Here is an 18212-nt window from a genome sequence, read left to right as displayed (position 1 = left end):
ATCCACAGAGCCTTCTGCACTCCCTTGTGGTATCTAGAACAAATGAAGGTTGTATTTGCAATGGGCTCACAGTTCTGATTCTAGTTCATTTGGGCAACAGCATAAACCATAGTCCTTGGTCACACTTCACTGAAAATTTGATTAAAAGCTATTGATGAATCCCCTGAACAAAAGATAGATGAAAATTTAAACCATCTGGTCAGTTCTGCTTCAGTGTGAACTAAGCTGACTGGGGAAAAATTTAGCCACCCCAGTGCAAGCTCACTGATGAATGGTAGATGTTTATGTTTCAAGTGCTAAGAATGTGTCAGTGGTTAAAAGGGGCAATCATGTTGGGCTGTGCCCATGGCCCCATGGTGTGTGACGTTGCTGGATTTTTTTCATGGTTAGTTTGTCTACAAGCAGTGGTGTAATACATGTGGCTGTAAAATACAAAGTCAAAATTGTGGTCGGTAGGTTGATCCTGACTGAGAGGAAACAGGGACATGTTTCACAGATTGTGAATCTAAATCATTTCCAAATGTGACAGGACTTGGTGCACATATTGAATGAACATCCATCCTCACCCTCCCACACATCTCTGGTAAATTTTCAGTCTCTTCATTAGTTTCAGAAGCTTCTCGAGAGGCATAAGACATATATATTCTTTCTTTCTTTCTTTCTTTCTTTCTTTCTTTCTTTTTTTTTTTTTACTTGTCTTCATTTTCTTATTGTTGGTTGCAGTACATATAGGGGTAGATTCTTGAGGCTGCAATTTTGACTTTGTGGGTTCCAGTTGACATAATAACTGAGGAAGTACTTTCTGTTTCTATGACCTTTTTTTATTTTATCCCATTCTTCTACATCACATTGACTTCACATCTCCATTTTCATAAAACCAAAAACTACATTATTACTGCCAAAATTAAAAACATGTCGATTTCTATCAGAGGCATGCCCACTGCTACTAACTCATTCTGCAATACTACCACATTCCAAAGAGATTACAAACTTTCTTGACGAATGAAGAATTGCCACCAAGTTATATCATTATTTTGTAAATGAATCCAGAAATAAATTTAATAATTAGCATTAGATTGTGCAATTAATAATATGAATTTTAAGTATGCCAGATATTTTGTAATTTCAAATATTTATAAAAGAGGAATAATTTTAGCTATACAAACAAAGCTAGTAAATATCAACTGTAACAAATTAATTTCTTTGTATTCACTTTAGCCTGAAATACAAGACACCATATATACAAAATAAGACAAGGCAACTTCATATTGACCATTACCGTGTTGGTAAGTGTGTTTTGGGTGCCACAATTAGGGCATCAGCAAAAATAAACTACCCTCGTCATATATAATAAAATAAATTGAAGCAAGTATGTGCTGATGTCATATATTAAAAGCATAACGCCTGATAAAGTTGCAGGTCTGTGTTGCACAGAAAGCAGATAAAAGGCAGGATCAGGCTCAAAATGGCTCTAAGCACTATGGGACTTAACATCTGAGGTCATCAGTCCCCTAGAACGTAGAACTACTTAAACCTAACTAACCTAAGCACATCACACACATCCATGCCTGAGTCAGGATTCGAACCTGCGAACTGAAGCGCCTAGAACCGCTCAGCCAAAGTGGCTGGCCAGGATCAGGCCTGTAAGTAGTCTGTCACATGGAAAATATGCTGGAGGCACCATTCTGGATTCTGCAGTTATCAGTCTATGCTATACAGACCTGCTAGATTATCGGATGTTACATGCTTAATATACAACGTGAGCACATTGTTTCTCTTATTTCACTATATATATGGCTGTCATTTTTTGCTGTAATCCTAATCATATCCAAAACCTATTTACCAACATTACATTGGTCAATCTGAGGATGCTTTATATTAGGCAATAACATGCATCATGAATAAATAAAGCAATAAAGTAAATTCTGCAAACAAGGCTGTTGTTTCATTGCTTCCCAGGCAGTTATCAAGTTCATGGGCATTGTTACATGATATTAAATGATGCTTGCAGTAAATTCTCTATGGGTGACTAATTTTTTTGTCTGGTGATGAGCATATTTTCATTCCACCTGTGGCTGTCCACTGCAGTTTATGTGGTGAATGATATTCAGCACAGTTCTATGAAGTTGTCAATCCCAACACTCTCTTAAACACCAACTGCTGTCCTATTCTCAAACATGCAGTTGTGTGCTGAGTAAAACTGTTATAAGCAGATTTCAACACCACTAGTATGTGTGTGGTAGATGTATTCATAATTACTGTGGAGATGTCACACAGCAATGTTCAGTTAGAAATTTTATCACACTGCACCATCATTACCAGCTCCATGAGTCTCCCTCAGACTGGTCTACTATGCCAGCAATGAAATATTGCTCTTGATGTATCGTGCTACCTTGTAACATGGTGTTGCTGTTGCCAGCGACTGAAGGTAAAACTTGTAACATCAGCCCTTAAGAATGTTTCCCATATTCACTAGATAGGATCAGTAACACCAAACATCAGTCTTCTTATGTATTGTCAAATCATACACAATGATGTGCCATACCCACTGATGTGGGTCTAGAGTGTGGAAGATATGCATCCCATGCAAAATCTTATCATAAGTGACCCTCAAAACACCTTCCTTTTGATGTTCTGCAATGTAGTTAATATTACATCTTTATCAATAATCTGTTGTGCAAACTGTACTACATGATGTTGGACAAGTCTCTCTGCACTATAATAAGCACTATGTCATGGTGAATAACAATACTGTAAACTAATAAGGTAACATAAAATGATGAGGTGATAAGATGACCATACAGACATTTGAAACATCCAAGACATTTTAAATAACTGTAAGCTTCATTCTCTTCATAATTATGTTCTATGAAATATTTTTTTATGAACCTTTCCTGTACATTTCTTCTAAATAATATGAAAAATAGTCATAAAACAGCTGTGGTATGTATTGTATCTATGGCATACAATCATACAGACCGAATGTCTTAATGTTATCAGATTCAATTATCTTACACCTAAGGAAACATTTCATCAACTTTTACATAATACATTTTCAGATTTTCAATAATATTTCATTTTTAAAATTATAAAACTGACATTAACTGATAAAAATATTCAGCTGCACTATAACAACATTTTCATAGTAGGAACTTTTATTGTTGTAATGTTGTCAGATAGTTTACAGTCCAGTTCTTCTTTCCCTGTTTGTAGTGGTCTATTTTATTTTAGTCTTGTATGTTCATGATAAACATGTGTAACCTGTTTGCTTCTTGCTTCATAAGGATGAAGATCCTGATTTATTGGTATAAAGTTGTTGATATTTCTCAAGATTTCCAAATCAATAATATTTCTTGCAAAGCATGATTGTATATGAAATACAGTATTATATACGCATCAAAAAAATGGTTGCAGCACCTTCCAGGACATGTACAGCAAATTGGAATAGAGATCAACATAAACATCATTTCCGCCCTTTTTATTGCTCATAAAAACCACATATTGCATGTTGTACCACCATACAGTGAGACCTTCAGAGGTGGTGGTCCAGATACTTAACACATCGGTACCTCTAACACCCAGTAGTACGTCTTCTTGCATTGATCCATGCCTGTATCCATCGTGGCGTACTATCCACAAGTTCAACAAGGCACTGTTGGTCCAGATTGTCAAACACCTCAACAGGGATTCAGCGTAGATCCCTCAGTGGTTGGTGGGTCACATTGTCCATAAACAGCCCTTTTCTATCTATCCCTGGGATTTTTATAGGGTTCTTGTCTGGAGAACATGCTGGCCACTCTAGTTGAGTGATGTCATTATCCTGAAGGAGGTCATTCACAAATGTTCATGATGGGGGAGTGAATTGTCATCCATGAAGACGAATGCCTCACCAATATGCTGCCAGTACGGTTATACTATCGGTCAGAGGATGGCATTCATGTATCATACAGTTGTTATGGAACCACCAGCAACGTACATTGGCCCCACATAATGCCATCCCAAAACAGGAGGGAACCTCCACCTTGCTGCACTCACTGGACAGTGTGTCTAAGGCATTCAGTCTGACTGGGTTGCCTCCAAACACGTCTCCGACAATTGTCTGGTTGAAGGTATATGTGACACTCATCGGTGAACAGAACATGATGCCAATCCTGAGCATTCCATTCGGCATGTTCTTGGGCCCATCGGTACTGTGCTGCATGGTCTCGTGGTTGCAAAGATGGACCTCGCCATGGACATCAGGCGTGAAGTTGTGCATCATGCAACCTATTGCGCACTGTTTGAGTCATAACATGACATCCTGTGGCTGCATGAAAAGCATAATTCAACATGGTGACATTGCTGTCAGGGTTCTTCCGCACCATAATCCATAGGTAGTAGCCATCCACTGCAGTAGTAGCCCTTGGGTGGCCTGAGTGAGGCATGTCATGGACAGTTACTGTCTCTCTGTATCTCCTCCATGTCTGAACAACATCACTTGTTTCAGTCCGAGATGCCTGGGCACTCCCTTGCTGAGAGCCCTTCCTGGCACAAAGTAACAATGCAGATATGATCAAACCATGGTATTGACCATCTAGGCATGGTTGAACTACAGCCAACACAAGCCATGTACCTCCTTCCTGGTGGAATGACTGGAACTGATCGGCTGTCGGACCCCCTCCATGTAATATGCGCTGCTCATGCATGGTTGTTTACATCTTTGGGTGAGTTTAGTGACATCTCTGAACAGTCAAAGGGACTGTGTCTGTGATACAATATCCATAGTCAACACCTATCTTCAGGAGTTCTGGGAACTGGAGTGATGCAAAATATTTTTTGATGTGTGTATGATACAAGTTTTGTTGGCAGGCAAGTTTCCTTAGAAGATTACATCATCTGCAATCTGCAGTAATAATTATGCTGGCTGAAAGTTTAAATTTTTGATTATCTCTTTTAATGTTTAATCAGAGAATATTTTGGTAGTGCAACATATGATTTAATTTATTTCATCTCAGAACATACAATATTCAGATCATGTGATCTGTTCTACTGGAGACATGTCAATATATAATTTTAGGGCTTTAGTTTTCAGACTTAAAAATAATAACAAGTATATTTATCAAACAATTTTCTAGCCGTACAATGCTTTTACAGTTTTGTACTTTTTTTGCCCCAGAGATGTTAGTTGCCTTGTTTAAATTAGCACCTCATCATTCATAAACTCCTCCACTGAATAATAACTTTTTCCACTAAGTGTTCATGTAGTTTTTTCTTTAGATGACCAATTTCCATGCTCAGAATATCACAGTGCTTTAATTGATTGTATATTTTCATGCTCATGTATTGAGGAGTCATAAAATATAGCTTTAATCGGTGTGGAGGGAGCATAAAACTTTGTTTTAGCCTAGTCAGCTTATTGCTCTTACATTTCACATATTGTGCTATCTTAAAGCATCCTGAATCCATGCTCTAAGAAATGTGGTAGAAGTTATATTCTCAAGAGATTTGATGAATGATTCCATGTAAAGAGTTAATGAATGCTTATTTTCTACTGTGTACAAATGTGTTTTAACTGTGTTTTGTGTGTTTATTGGTAGTATATATCCTGAAAATTAGTCTGTAATGCATGTGGTACTCTTCTTTGGTGCTCTGTTTTATTAATACATTTCTTTCATCATCTGAAATTTTGAAGTATTTGTGATTTGTGGTATAGTATAAATGGTTATAGATCATTCGCAAAAAAGAGATTAAAAGGGGGGGGGGGGGGAAATAAGATTGGTGCCAGACCGGAGACTTGTGCTGCCTCTTATTTGATACACTGCTTTTCCGAGTAGTAGAAGTTTATGCTATGTTCTTTTGGGAATGGAAGCTAAGCTCTGTTCTGTAGGAACAATTTTACCTTCCCAAATATTGTCCCCTTATACCTGCACACACCAGTTTCATGAGTAATGTGTTGTCAATTAGGAAGTTGAGTAATGCCTTTTGAAAGGTCTAGAAATATTATTGTGATGTGCTCTTTGTTGCATGTTGCATTTAGAGTTCCACTGAAGAAGAAAAATGACAGTTGCAGCAGATCTTGAATTACAAAATCTGTGTTGCCTGTTCTAGACATAAGTAGCTTTTTCTTTAAAATTAAGACACAAATATTACATTTGGATTAGCACGCACTCGTGTTTACAGTTTTTATTGTTACCACATTAACTATGTTAAAGTAAATTACACTAATTACAATTTACTCTAATTCAGCCACCATTGAAAGTTAACCGCAAGGGGTCAAGGTGTTGTATGAATCATACCCCATGTAAATAATGGATACTATTGCACAATTTGTTCTCCAGATGCAAGCCATTCACATCGCACTGCTGTTCTGCTTGCTGGGTGGCCTGGATGGAGCTCACTTCCTGGCATTCTTCCCTCTGCACGGGCGTAGCCACTGGATCCTGGCACAGAGCTACCTGCGAGAACTGGTTGCGAGGGGGCACAAGGTCACCTTCGTTACGCCCTTTAAGAGTGAAGGCCACACAGAAAACTGGCGTGAAATAATCATTCCTGACACAAGGAATACGTTTGGTACAGGTTAGTGAGGCATTGTACTGCATGAATTATAATCTGTGATTCCCCTAAAAAACTTCCCAAGAAACATAACAAAGAGTGTAATAAACTTATCAAACATTATAATATTACAGCGCATGCATGAATTGTTGTTCACCTAAATATCAGTGTTAGATACATAAATTGTGTTGAGTCTAAAAGTATTCAAAATGAGGTAGCATACAGACATTCAGAATTAAACAAGGGCTACATGAGGGTAACTGCACTTCCCAATCTATCAAGAGATAAGCATTATTGTGTGACACTCGAGGGAAATTTCATGAACTCACACTCCAGGTAGGGTGTAGTGAGGTATGATCTATTACTAGGGACTTAAGCCGCACTCTAAGGGCGGTGCCAAGAAGGTCAGTAGGCAATAGTGTGTTATGCTGTCTCTGTTTGAAATTAATGATGATGATGATGATGATGGTGTTTGGTTTGTGGGGTGCTCAACTGCACAGTCATCAGTGCCCATACTAAGTCCCAATTTTCACACAGTCCAATTTGGTTCACAGTCCAGTCTAACCACAGTCAGGAATGATGATGATGATGATGAAATGATGAGGACAACACAAACACCCAGTCCCTGGGCAGGAAAATCCCCAACCTGACTGGTAATCGAACCCGGGACCCTGTGATTCAGAGGCAGCAACACTAGCCACTAGACCACAAGCTGCGGACAGTATGGACTTCACACAATAACTTGTGATAAAAGGATGAGAGTAGTATGAATAATGTATCAGTGAGATTAAACAATGTACAACACAACATCAACTGTAGTGGGTCTGCACTTTTAGCACATCAGTCAGATAACGTAAAAATATCCACATGCCTAGGCAATGTTCCAATGCATCTGCTAGAGGACTGCATTAGCATTATAAATGAGTTATTCACATCAGAAGAAAATGTTGTACAGAAAGTACAGAGAATTACACAGTAGTTTTGTTGCTACTTCTTTTTCAAAAATATTCTGAAAAACAATTATGGATTATTGAAATAAATATCAACTTCTGTGTAAAGAACATCTTGGTTTCAGATCTGGGAAGGAAACAGAAACTGCTACAGTAAAATTTACAAAAACAGTTTTGGAAATTGTCCATAATGAATGTAACACTGGAGATAAGACACTAGATGACTTGAAGAAATTCTTCTTCCTTAGAAGGATACTAACAGTTGAAAGATGAAAAAGCAGAATATAAGAAGCATACCAGCACATGCAACATGAGCATGCATTTCTAAAAGAAGTCTAGCAGGACTATCACACATTGGCCTTAATGTGAGGAAGAAATTTGTGAGGATGTAGATCTGGAGTGTAACATTCTGTAAAAGTAAATTGTGGACTATGGAAAAACTGGAAAAGGAGAGGATTGTGGTGTTTGAGATGTGGTGCTAGAGAAGAATAAAGAATGAGGAGGTCCTCTGCAGAATTGGTGCAGAAAGGGACATATGGGAAACATTGACTACAAGAATGGACAGGATGACAGGACATGTGTTAAGGCTTCAGGTACTGAAGGGAGCCCTAGAGGGTAAAATGGAAAGGCTGATACATGTACATGTCCAATAAGTAATTGAGGAACAGGGTGTAAGTGTTGAGATTAAGAAGTTGGTACAGGAGAGGACCACATTAAACTGATGTTCCAAAAACTCCAGATTCCATGAGATAGCAAGAGAGCCACATTTCATATCTCCCACCCTCTTCAAAGGCACCTATAGATCTAGCAGAGCATGGGTAAGTTGGGTGAAATTTATGTGTCAGAAAGAAATGGTGAAAATATAACCATATTCTAGAGAGAACAAGAGCAGGGAGGGGGTTGTGGAGGCGGTAGTGCCCCTCCTTAAAAGTAAACATGAGAGATTAGGAAATCAAATGAATAGTTTTCTTGATAATTTAGGTGGATAAACAGTAATAATCTATACTTTCATAGTATCACTGTTTCTTCAATGTCTTTGGACTCCACTGAAAAAATTCTCTCACTGAAGGCTCCTTGTCAAGCATTTCACTTGTAAAAATTACACTTGAGGTGTACTTGTAACCAGTTTTTTTTCTCTGGATACTTAAAGAACTCTTCCAATTCATCTGTTTCAAGCAACAGCTCTTACATATGCGTAGGAGACGGTTCTTATGTGATAATTTTCCATGGCTGCTTTGCACTTATTGCGAGCAGGTTTTGTATACCTTTCATATGGGATTTTTTTAGATGATGACATTTAGCTTCATAGAACTCTTTACAATTCAGGTATCCTTACAAATTATATGAGCCTGTTTAGCCCCATACTCTCACACTTTTATGTATTCTCTGTAATAACAATATTTTCCCTAATGTTATCAAGTTTAATATTGTACCAGTCCAGAAACTTTCCTCTGCACTTACAGACAAAATAATTATTTTGAAGAGACAAACAAGACTGTCATTCAGCAATACATTTCATTTTTAATCTATCAATCACAGTTTCAAAAATAGTTAGTCAGTCTGAATTTCACAGGGAAAAAAACCACTCCATCTAACTTAGTATATCAAAGAACAAGTTTACAGACTCTTCTTCCTGACCTCTCACAATTACTACATGTTCCTCAGTGGAAGCATTCCAGTGGTCTAGTGGTTCGTGTTGTTGGTATTACTGACGTGGATGTTATAGGTTCAGTTCCCAGTCACCAACGCAGGTTTTTCGTGGTTGAAAGATTGGCACAGCCTCATGAGTCCAAATGAGAAACCGCTTGAATAACTAAGTACAGTGAAACTGATGTACAAGTTGCTGAAATGGCACCTATTCAAAAGGTTTACATTGAACTGGGAATCACATGAAATTTCTTCATTTATTGGAAGTATTGTTAGCGAGCCTGTTTGGTAGGGGATGTGACTGGTGATAGTTCGTGGCCAGAAAAGTATTCCTATACAGGAGATGCAATATAAATATTTCTAGAAATACTGTAGTGACCAAGAATATTAAAAAGTCATCATTAGACCTGCTTACCAGAGTTTGACATTTATATATTGAAGTATTTACAAATAGGAATGTTTGTTTCTGACTTAAATCCTTTCTTCACCATAAGTTCAAAATTTTTGAACAATGTTTCTAGATGTCCATTTGGAGTCCTGCAAATAGTTATTGTCACTGGGCCTATGGTCTGAAGATTGGTTTGATGTAGCTCTCCATGTTGCTCTGTCCTGTGGAAGCCTCCTCATCTCGAAATAACTACTGCCACCTACATAGATTTGAACCTGCTTACTATATTCATCCCCTGCAATTTTTACCCCTCATATTTCTTTCCACCGCCAATTTGGTGATTATGTGGTGTTTGAGGATGTTACCTCACCCCTGATCCCTTCTTTTAATGAAGCTGTGTTACTATTCTTTTCCACAATTCAGCTCAACACCATGTCATTAGTTAATTGATCTGCCCATCTAATTTCCAGCATTCTTCTGTGGCACCATATTTCAAACTCTTCTATTTTCTTCTTATCTGAATTGTTTATCATTCACGTTTCATTTCTCTATAAGGCTACACTGAAGACAAATGCCCTCAGAAAAGACTTTCTGACACTTAAATTTATTTTATAACAACCAAGATAATCAGTTATTGATAATATAATGTAAATGGGTAGATAAAAATCTACTCACCAAGCGGAGGCAGGGGAACACGCACAAAAAGGGATTTAACTTTTGGAGTCAGTGTTTCCTTCGTCAGGCACAATAGTAAAATGGGAAGCAAGAGATGAGAATGAAAACACTGGATAGATTTAGGGAAAGAGAAATAGTTCAGAAAAGTTACCCAGAACCCCAGGTCAGGGGAGACCTACCAGATGGGATGAGAAGGAAAGATTGACTCTTGAGGACTGCACCGGACTATATTTGAAAACCTGAGGGCTTAAAGGTGGAATGAAGGGTAATGTGCAAGACAGAGATTACTCTGAAACATCATGCATGAGTTAATAAGAGTGAAAGGCTAAGTGCATTGTATGTAACAGAGGTTCGAGGGAGGACCATGAAAAATAGACAAGTCTGAAAATGAAAGATGTAGTAAACTAAAACAGAATGAAAAAAGGAGTAGTTACTGTGAAGAAATGCTGAGATAGAAGCAATTAACACAAATTAAGGCCAGGTGGGTGGCGAGAACCAAGGACATGTTATAGTCCTAGTTCCCACCTCCAGTTCTAAGAAACTGGTGTCTGGGGGAAGGATCCAGACGCCACGTGTGGTGAAACAGTCACTGAGATTGTGAGTGTCATGTTGTACAGCATGCTCTGCAACAGGATATTGTGTGTTGCCTGTATACATCCTCTGCTTAAACCCAATCAGCCTGACTGATAACTGGGTAGTAGTCATGCTGATGTAAAAGGCTGAACAGTGTTTACATAACAGCTGGTATATGACGTGTCATTTCATGGGTGGCTCTCTCTCTCTCTCTCTCTCTCTCTCTCTCTCTCTCTCTCTCTCTCTCTCTCTCTCTCTCTCTCGCAGGGATAGGAGTCATAGGGTAAGGAGATCGGTACAGAAGGAGCATAAGGTCTGACAAGTATATTGTGGAGCTTTATTTTAGATATTAACACAATTCTCTTTTTCAGGCAAGTTTTCTTATGCTACAGCCACTCTCCATTTTATATCCTCTCTACTTCATCAGTCATCAATTATTTTGCTCCCCATAAATCAAAATTTATCTTTTACTTTTAATGACTCATTTCCTAATGTAATTCCTGCAATATCACCTGATCTCTATTGAAGACACTATCCATTCCATTTAGCTGTTCTTCCAAGTTCTTTGCTGCCTCTGACAGAATTACAATGTCATCATCAAACCTCAATGTTTTCGTTTCTTTTCCCTGAACTTTAACTTCCTCTCCATGTTTCTCCTTGCTTTTCCCTATTGTTAGAGATAACCTACAAATCTGTCTCATTCCTTTGTTGCCTACTCCTTCCCTTTCATGTCCTATTCTTCATATTTGCAGTCTGATTTCTGTGTAAGTTATCATTAACTTTTTGCACCCTGTATTGGATCATAGCTACCCTCAGAATATCAAAGACTGTATTTCAATCAACTTTGTCAAAAGCTTCCTCTAAATTTGCAAATGCCATAAAAGTAAGTTTGACTGTTATTAACCTATCTTTTGAAATATGGCATGGATCAGTATAGCCTTGTGTTCTCTAGAGCCCAAAAGGATCTTCCCCAAGGTCAGCTTCTATCAGTTTTTCCATAATAATAATTGTATCAGTATTTTGCAAGCATGACTTATTAAATTGATGGTCTGGCAACACATCTATCAGCTCCTGCCTTATTTGGTAATGATATTACTGCATTGCTCTTGGAATCTGAAGGTATTTCATCTTTTGCATATATTTTGTATACTAGGTGAAATAGTTTCATCATATCTGGCTCTCTCAAGGATCTCAATAATTTTGAGGGAATACCATCTACTCCAAGATCCCAGTTTCCACATTGGTCTTTCATTGCTCTGTCAGATTCTTTTCACAGTATCGTAACTTGCAACCCATCTTCATCTACTTCCTCTTTTTCCTCTTTCCTTTTTATAATATTGCCTTCAACATCATTTCCCCTGAATAGTCCATCTTTATATCAGTTCCACCTTTCAGCCTTACCTTCTATGCTTTTTGCTGGCGTGCCATCTCAGCTCTTGATATTCATACAGCTGCTTCTCTTTTCTCCAATTGTCTCTTTAATTTTTCTACACACGGCATCTATCTCATCACTAGTTATGCATGCTTCTACAGCCTTGCATTTCTCCTCTAGTCTTTCTTGCTTTTCCGCATTGCCCTTTCTGTCTATCTTGCTTGCAAACATCTATATTCTCGTTTGCCTCCTTCATTTGCTGCATTTTTATATTTTCTCTTTTCATCTGTTAAATTCTGTATCACACCCACTATCCAGGGACTTCTAGTGGGTTTTGTCTTTTTGCCTATTTGATCCTCTGCTGCCTTCACTGTTTCATCTCCATCCATTTCTGTTGTGTTCTTATACCCGTTTCAGTCAACTGATACTTGATGCTCCCTTTGAAATTCTCTGCAGACCCTATTTCTTTCAAATCATCCAAGTCCCATCCTGTTAACTTCCTACTTGTTTACAATGTTTTCATTTTTAATCTGCAGGCCATAGTCAATAAATCTGGGTCAGAAGGCACATCTTCCCATAGCAATGGTTTCCAAATCTCTGTCATGCCATTACGTAATCTATTTGGACCTTTCCTGTGACTCTAGGTCTTTTCCACATACACAACTTTCTTTCAAGTATTAGCAATGATTATATTATGTTTGTCCGCAGCTCATAGCCTTGTGGTAGTGTTCTCGCCTCCCACACACGGGGTCCCATGTTCTATTCCTGGTGGGGTCAGGGATTTTTCCTGCCTCGAGATGACTGGGTGTTGTGTCATCTTCATCATCATCATTCATCATTCATCCCCATTATGGTAGGAGAAAGACAATGGAAAACCACCTCCACTAGGACCATGGAGTGCTCTATCTTTGGATTTAGTGAGTTTTGGAAAACATCTAGACGTTGGGTGTTTTCACATGCTATGATATATTTTCTTGTGATCGTACGTGAATAAAGAATGTTTGATAGTAAACGTTGATTATTTCAGTCCAGAGACTCTTCAGCATAGAACAAAATCCCACAAGTCCATTTTGGCCATGATATTGCATTTAGTACGCTGTTCAGAAAAGCTTACCTGTGTTCCTATTTCCTTATTCTTTATTAGACCAACACCTGCATTATGCTTATTTGATTTTGCATTTATAACCCCTGACCAGGAGTTGTGCTCTTCCTGCCACCACATTTCATTAATTCCCAACGTATCTGACTTCAGCCTATCCATTTCCCTCTTTAAATTCTCTAGCCTATTTATCAAATTAAAGAATCTAATATTCCAGGCTCTGGCCAGTAAGAAGCCAGTTTTGTTTTCCCTGATGCTTAAAGGTTAAAATGAGTTTGGAGCAAAAAAATGCCACCCCCTTTAAGGTGCCGCCCCTAGGTCAGTGCCTAGTAGGCCTGTATGTAAATCCGCCACTGACTGGCATTTCTAAACTGTGGGTAATTGCAATCACAAGTGGTTCCTGAACATGCTGCACAATATAGCATCTAACCAGTCAATCCATGATGTCACTGCTATTGTGATGTGCATGATGTTTAGTAACTAGCACATAAAGTTTATGTTTAACCAAGCACGTGGTAGCAATTCAAGCATTAATTGTTATTATTATTGTTATTATTATTATTACTACTACTGATGATAATGATAACAGTGGTGGTGCACCCATACAATCTGCCACCAAGGTGTTTTTATGTGGCATCAGTGGTGGCTGGGCAAAGCAAACGCACCACCATTGCCTCCACCAGCAAATATGAACATATCAGATCATTGTCAATGGGGACTCATACACCTGCATCTTTTCTGCAGTACACAAATGTTCTCAAGTACACTTGCTCTGTGACACTGTGTATTTAGTTGTCAGTGATAGGGCTCTGTACATTGTCACTTAATAGTTGTGTTGATGTTTCTCTAAACTTATCATTATTCGGCATTTAGTTATTGGCTGACATATTTTTTTTGTTTGTAGTGACACTCAGTAAAAAGTGTAGATACAGTAGTTATGGTGACAAGGTAGTCATTCTGTAAGTGTCTTTCACAAGCGAAATGGCTGCAGTGTTGTTTCTATTGCTACAACAGCAGCAGCAAAGCCTGAGCTACAACAGCAGCAGTTAGACTTGTTCTGTCAGTTGTTTATAAATTTGCTGGGAGAACTGGTCCCCCAGTCCATGCCACCTACACCCCACCCCCTCCCCCCAAGCTTTTCCACCATTCTGAGAAGCGGCAGCAGTTTACAGCATGTACAATGTAGAGGATCCATCATTGCAAAAAGCTTTTTTCTTGTTGTGGATTGCACCTGAAACATTTCATTTGAAAGTGTCAGAAGCTTTGCCTGAAATTTTTTAGAATGTCATGGATGTTGTGTCAGTGTGATTGTTGGCACGGCACTGGAGGGATTCCCTGATAGCCTCGATTTGTTCCCCTAATTCATCTGGGTCACAATCAGATACCGTTTTCTGCCACATTTTCTGTCATGTCCTCTCTGTTTCCATGTACAATCAAAGCACCACTGCCTGTGTAGGCACGCCATTTTTGCCACTCACCATAGCAAGGCCATGTGGCCACAGTCTGTCACAGTTAAACATGCAACCAGGCCTCAAATGCAGGTGTGAAGTTCTCAGAAGTTCATAGTGTAAAGGTTTACATTGTACTGTTGATTCAGCAACAACTGTGCCATTTCCAAATCAACACCAGGTCCTCATAGTCCATCATAAAACTGGAAACGTATCATCATCTGAGACAGTCTGCTCTCACCTCCACAAACTGTTGTTTGGTCAGTTATGGAAAGCAACCCATTCCTGTTCAATTAGAGTTCATGATCAACATTGTATATCATTCCGTCAAGAGGATTATCATGCTTTTGTCAGCAGACAGTGTGACATTGAAGAACAGTTTTGGTTTTAATGCCTTCATGGTCTTTACGCCCCCATGAACCATGGACCTTGTCATTGGTGGGTAGGCTCGCGTGCCTCAGCGATACAGATAGCCATACAACAACAACAGAGGGGTATCTGTTGAGAGGCCAGACAAATGTGTGGTTCCTGAAGAGGGGCAGCAGCCTTTTCAGTAGTTGCAGTGGCAACAGTCTGGATTGACTGACCTGGCCTTGTAACACTAACCAAAACGGCCTTGCTGTGCTGGTATTGCGAATGGCTGAAAGCAAGGGGAAACTACAGCCATAATTTTTCCCGAGGGCATGCAGCTTTACTGTATGGTTAAATGATGATGGCACCCTCTTGGGTAAAATATTCTGGAGGTAAAACAGCCCCCATTTGGATGTCCGGGCGGGGACTACTCAAGAGGACTCGTTATCAGGAGAAAGAAAACTGGCATTCTACGGACCATAGCGTGGAATGTCAGATCACTTATTCGGGCAGGTAGGTTAGAAAATGGATAGGTTAAAGTTAGATATAGTGGGAAATAGTGAAGTTCGGTGGCAGGAGGAACAAGACTTTTGGTCAGGTGAATGCAGGGTTATAAATACAAAATCAAATAGGGGTAATGCAGGAGTAGGCTTAATAATGAATTAAAAAAATAGGAGTGTGGGTAAGCTACTACAAACAGCATAGTGAACGCATTATTGTGGCCAAGATAGATATGAAGCCCATGGCTACCACAGTAGTACAAGTTTATATGCCAACTAGCTCTGCAGATGACGAAGAAATTGAAGAAATGTATGATGAAATAAAAGAAATTATTCAGATAGTGAAGGGAGACGAAATTTTAATAGTCATGGGTGACTGGAATTCGAGAGTAGGAAAAGGGAGACAAGGAAACATAGTGGGTGAATATGGAGTGGGGGAGAGAAATGAAAGAGTAAGCTGTCTGGTAGAATTTTGTACAGAGCATAACTTAATCATAGCTAACACTTGGTTCAAGAATCATAAAAGAAGGTTGTTTACATGGAAGAATCCTGGAGATACTAGACAGTATCAGATAGATTATATAATGGTAAGGCAGAGATTTAGGAACCAGGTTTTAAGTTGTAAGTCATTTCCAGGGGCAGATGTGGACTCTGACGACAATCTATTGGTTATGAACTGTAGATTAAAACTGAAGAAACTGCAAAATGTGGGAATTTAAGGAGATGGGACCTGGATAAACTGACTAAACCAGAGGTTGTGCAGACTTTTAGGGAGAGCATAAGGGAACAATTGACAGGAATGGGGGAAAGAAATACAGTACAAGAAGAATGGGTAGCTCTGAGGGATGAAGTAGTGAAGGCAGCAGAGGATCAAGTATGTAAAAAGACGAGGGCTAGTAGAAATCCTTGGGTAACAGAAGAAATATTGAATTTAATTGATGAAAGTAGAAAATATAAAAATGCAGTAAATGAAGCAGGCAAAATGGAATACAAACGTCTCAAAAACGAGATAGACAGAAGTGTAAAATGGCTAAGCAGGAATGGCTAGAGGACAAATGTAGGGATGTAGAGGCTTATCTCACTAGGGGCAAGATAGATACTGCCTACAGGAAATTAAAGAGACCTTTGGAGAAAAGAGAGGCACTCATATGAATATCAAGAGCTCAGAGTTCTAAGCAAAGAAGGGAAAGCAGAAAGGTGGAAGGAGTACATAGAGGGTCTATACAAGGATGATGTACTTGAGGACAATATTTTGGAAATGGAAGAGGATGTAGATGAAGATGAAATGGGAAATATGATATTGCATGAAGAGTTTGACAGGGTACTGAAAGATCTGAGTCGAAACAAGGCCCCGGGAGTAGACAACATTCCATTGGAACTACTGACGGCCTTGGGAGAGCCAGTCCTGACAAAACTCTACCATCTGGTGAGCAAGATGTATGAGACAGGTGAAATACCTTCAGACTTCAAGAAGAATATAATAATTCCAATCCCAAAGAAAGCAGGTGTTGACAGATGTGAAAATTACCGAACTATCAGTTTAATAAGTCACAGCTGCAAAATACTTACGCATATTCTTTACAGACGAGTGGAAAAACTGGTAGAAGCCGACCTCGGGGAAGATCAGTTTGGATTCCATAGAAATGTTGGAACACGTGAGGCAATACTGACCCTACGACTTATCTTAAATAATACATTAAGGAAAGGCAAACCTACATTTCTATCATTAGAGAAAGCTTTTGACAATGTTGACTGGAATACTCTCTTTCAAATTCAAAAGGTGGCAGGGCCAATATACAGGGAGTGAAAGGCTATTTACAATTTATACAGAAACCAGATGGCAGTTATAAGAGTCGAGGGGCATGAAAGAGAAGCAGCAGTTGGGAAGGGAGTGAGACAGGGTTGTAGCCTGTCCCCGATGTTATTCAATCTGTATATTGAGCAAGCACTAAAGGAAACAAAAGAAAAATTCAGAGTATGTATTAAAATCCATGGAGAAGAAATAATAACTTTGAGGTTCGCCAATGACATTGTAATTCTGTCAGAGACAGCAAAGGACTTGGAAGAGAAGTTGAACGGAATGAACAGTGTCTTGAAAGGAGTATATAAGATGAATTTCAACAAAAGCAAAATGAAGATAATGGAATGTGGTCATATTAAGTTGGGTGATGCTGAGAGTATTAGATTAGGAAATGAGACACTTAAAGTAGTAAAGGAGTTTTGCTATTTGGGGAGCAAAGTAACTGATGATGGTCGAAGTAGAGAGGATATAAAATGTAGACTGGCAATGGCAAGTAAAGCGTTTCTGAAGAAGAGAAATTTGTTAACATCGAGTATAGATTTAAGTGTCAGGAAGACGCTTCTGAAAGTATTTTAATGGGGTGTAGCCATGTATGGGAGTGAAACATGGATGATAAATAGACTGGACAAGAAGGGAATAGAAGATTTTGAAATGTGGTGCTACAGAAGAATGCTGAAGATTAGATGGGTAGATCACATAACTAATGAGGAGGTATTGAATAGAATTGGGGAGAACAGGAGTTTGTGGCACAACTTCACAAGAAGAAGGGACCAGTTGGGAAGACATGTTCTGAGGCATCAAGGGATCACAAATTTAGCATTGGAGGGCAGCGTGGAGGGTAAAAATTGTGGAGGGGGACCAAGAGATGTATACACTA

The 18212-nt window shown here is 38.9% G+C and overlaps 1 protein-coding gene across 1 annotated transcript in view; it reads left to right on the top strand.

The window, feature by feature from the left end:
- Positions 1-18212, top strand: part of LOC126285265 (uncharacterized) — a 165293-nt gene that overhangs the window by 125528 nt on the left and 21553 nt on the right. The window contains exon 8 of the mRNA XM_049984556.1: positions 6318-6555. Coding sequence (XP_049840513.1) covers positions 6318-6555 — 238 coding nt within the window. The remainder of the gene's footprint in view (positions 1-6317; positions 6556-18212) is intronic.

This window comes from Schistocerca gregaria, chromosome 8, assembly GCF_023897955.1.
Source record: "Schistocerca gregaria isolate iqSchGreg1 chromosome 8, iqSchGreg1.2, whole genome shotgun sequence".
In the NCBI taxonomy this organism is placed as follows: Eukaryota; Metazoa; Arthropoda; class Insecta; order Orthoptera; family Acrididae; genus Schistocerca; species Schistocerca gregaria.
Note: the sequence above shows the minus strand (reverse complement) of the source record. Positions and strands in the feature narration are given on the sequence as shown.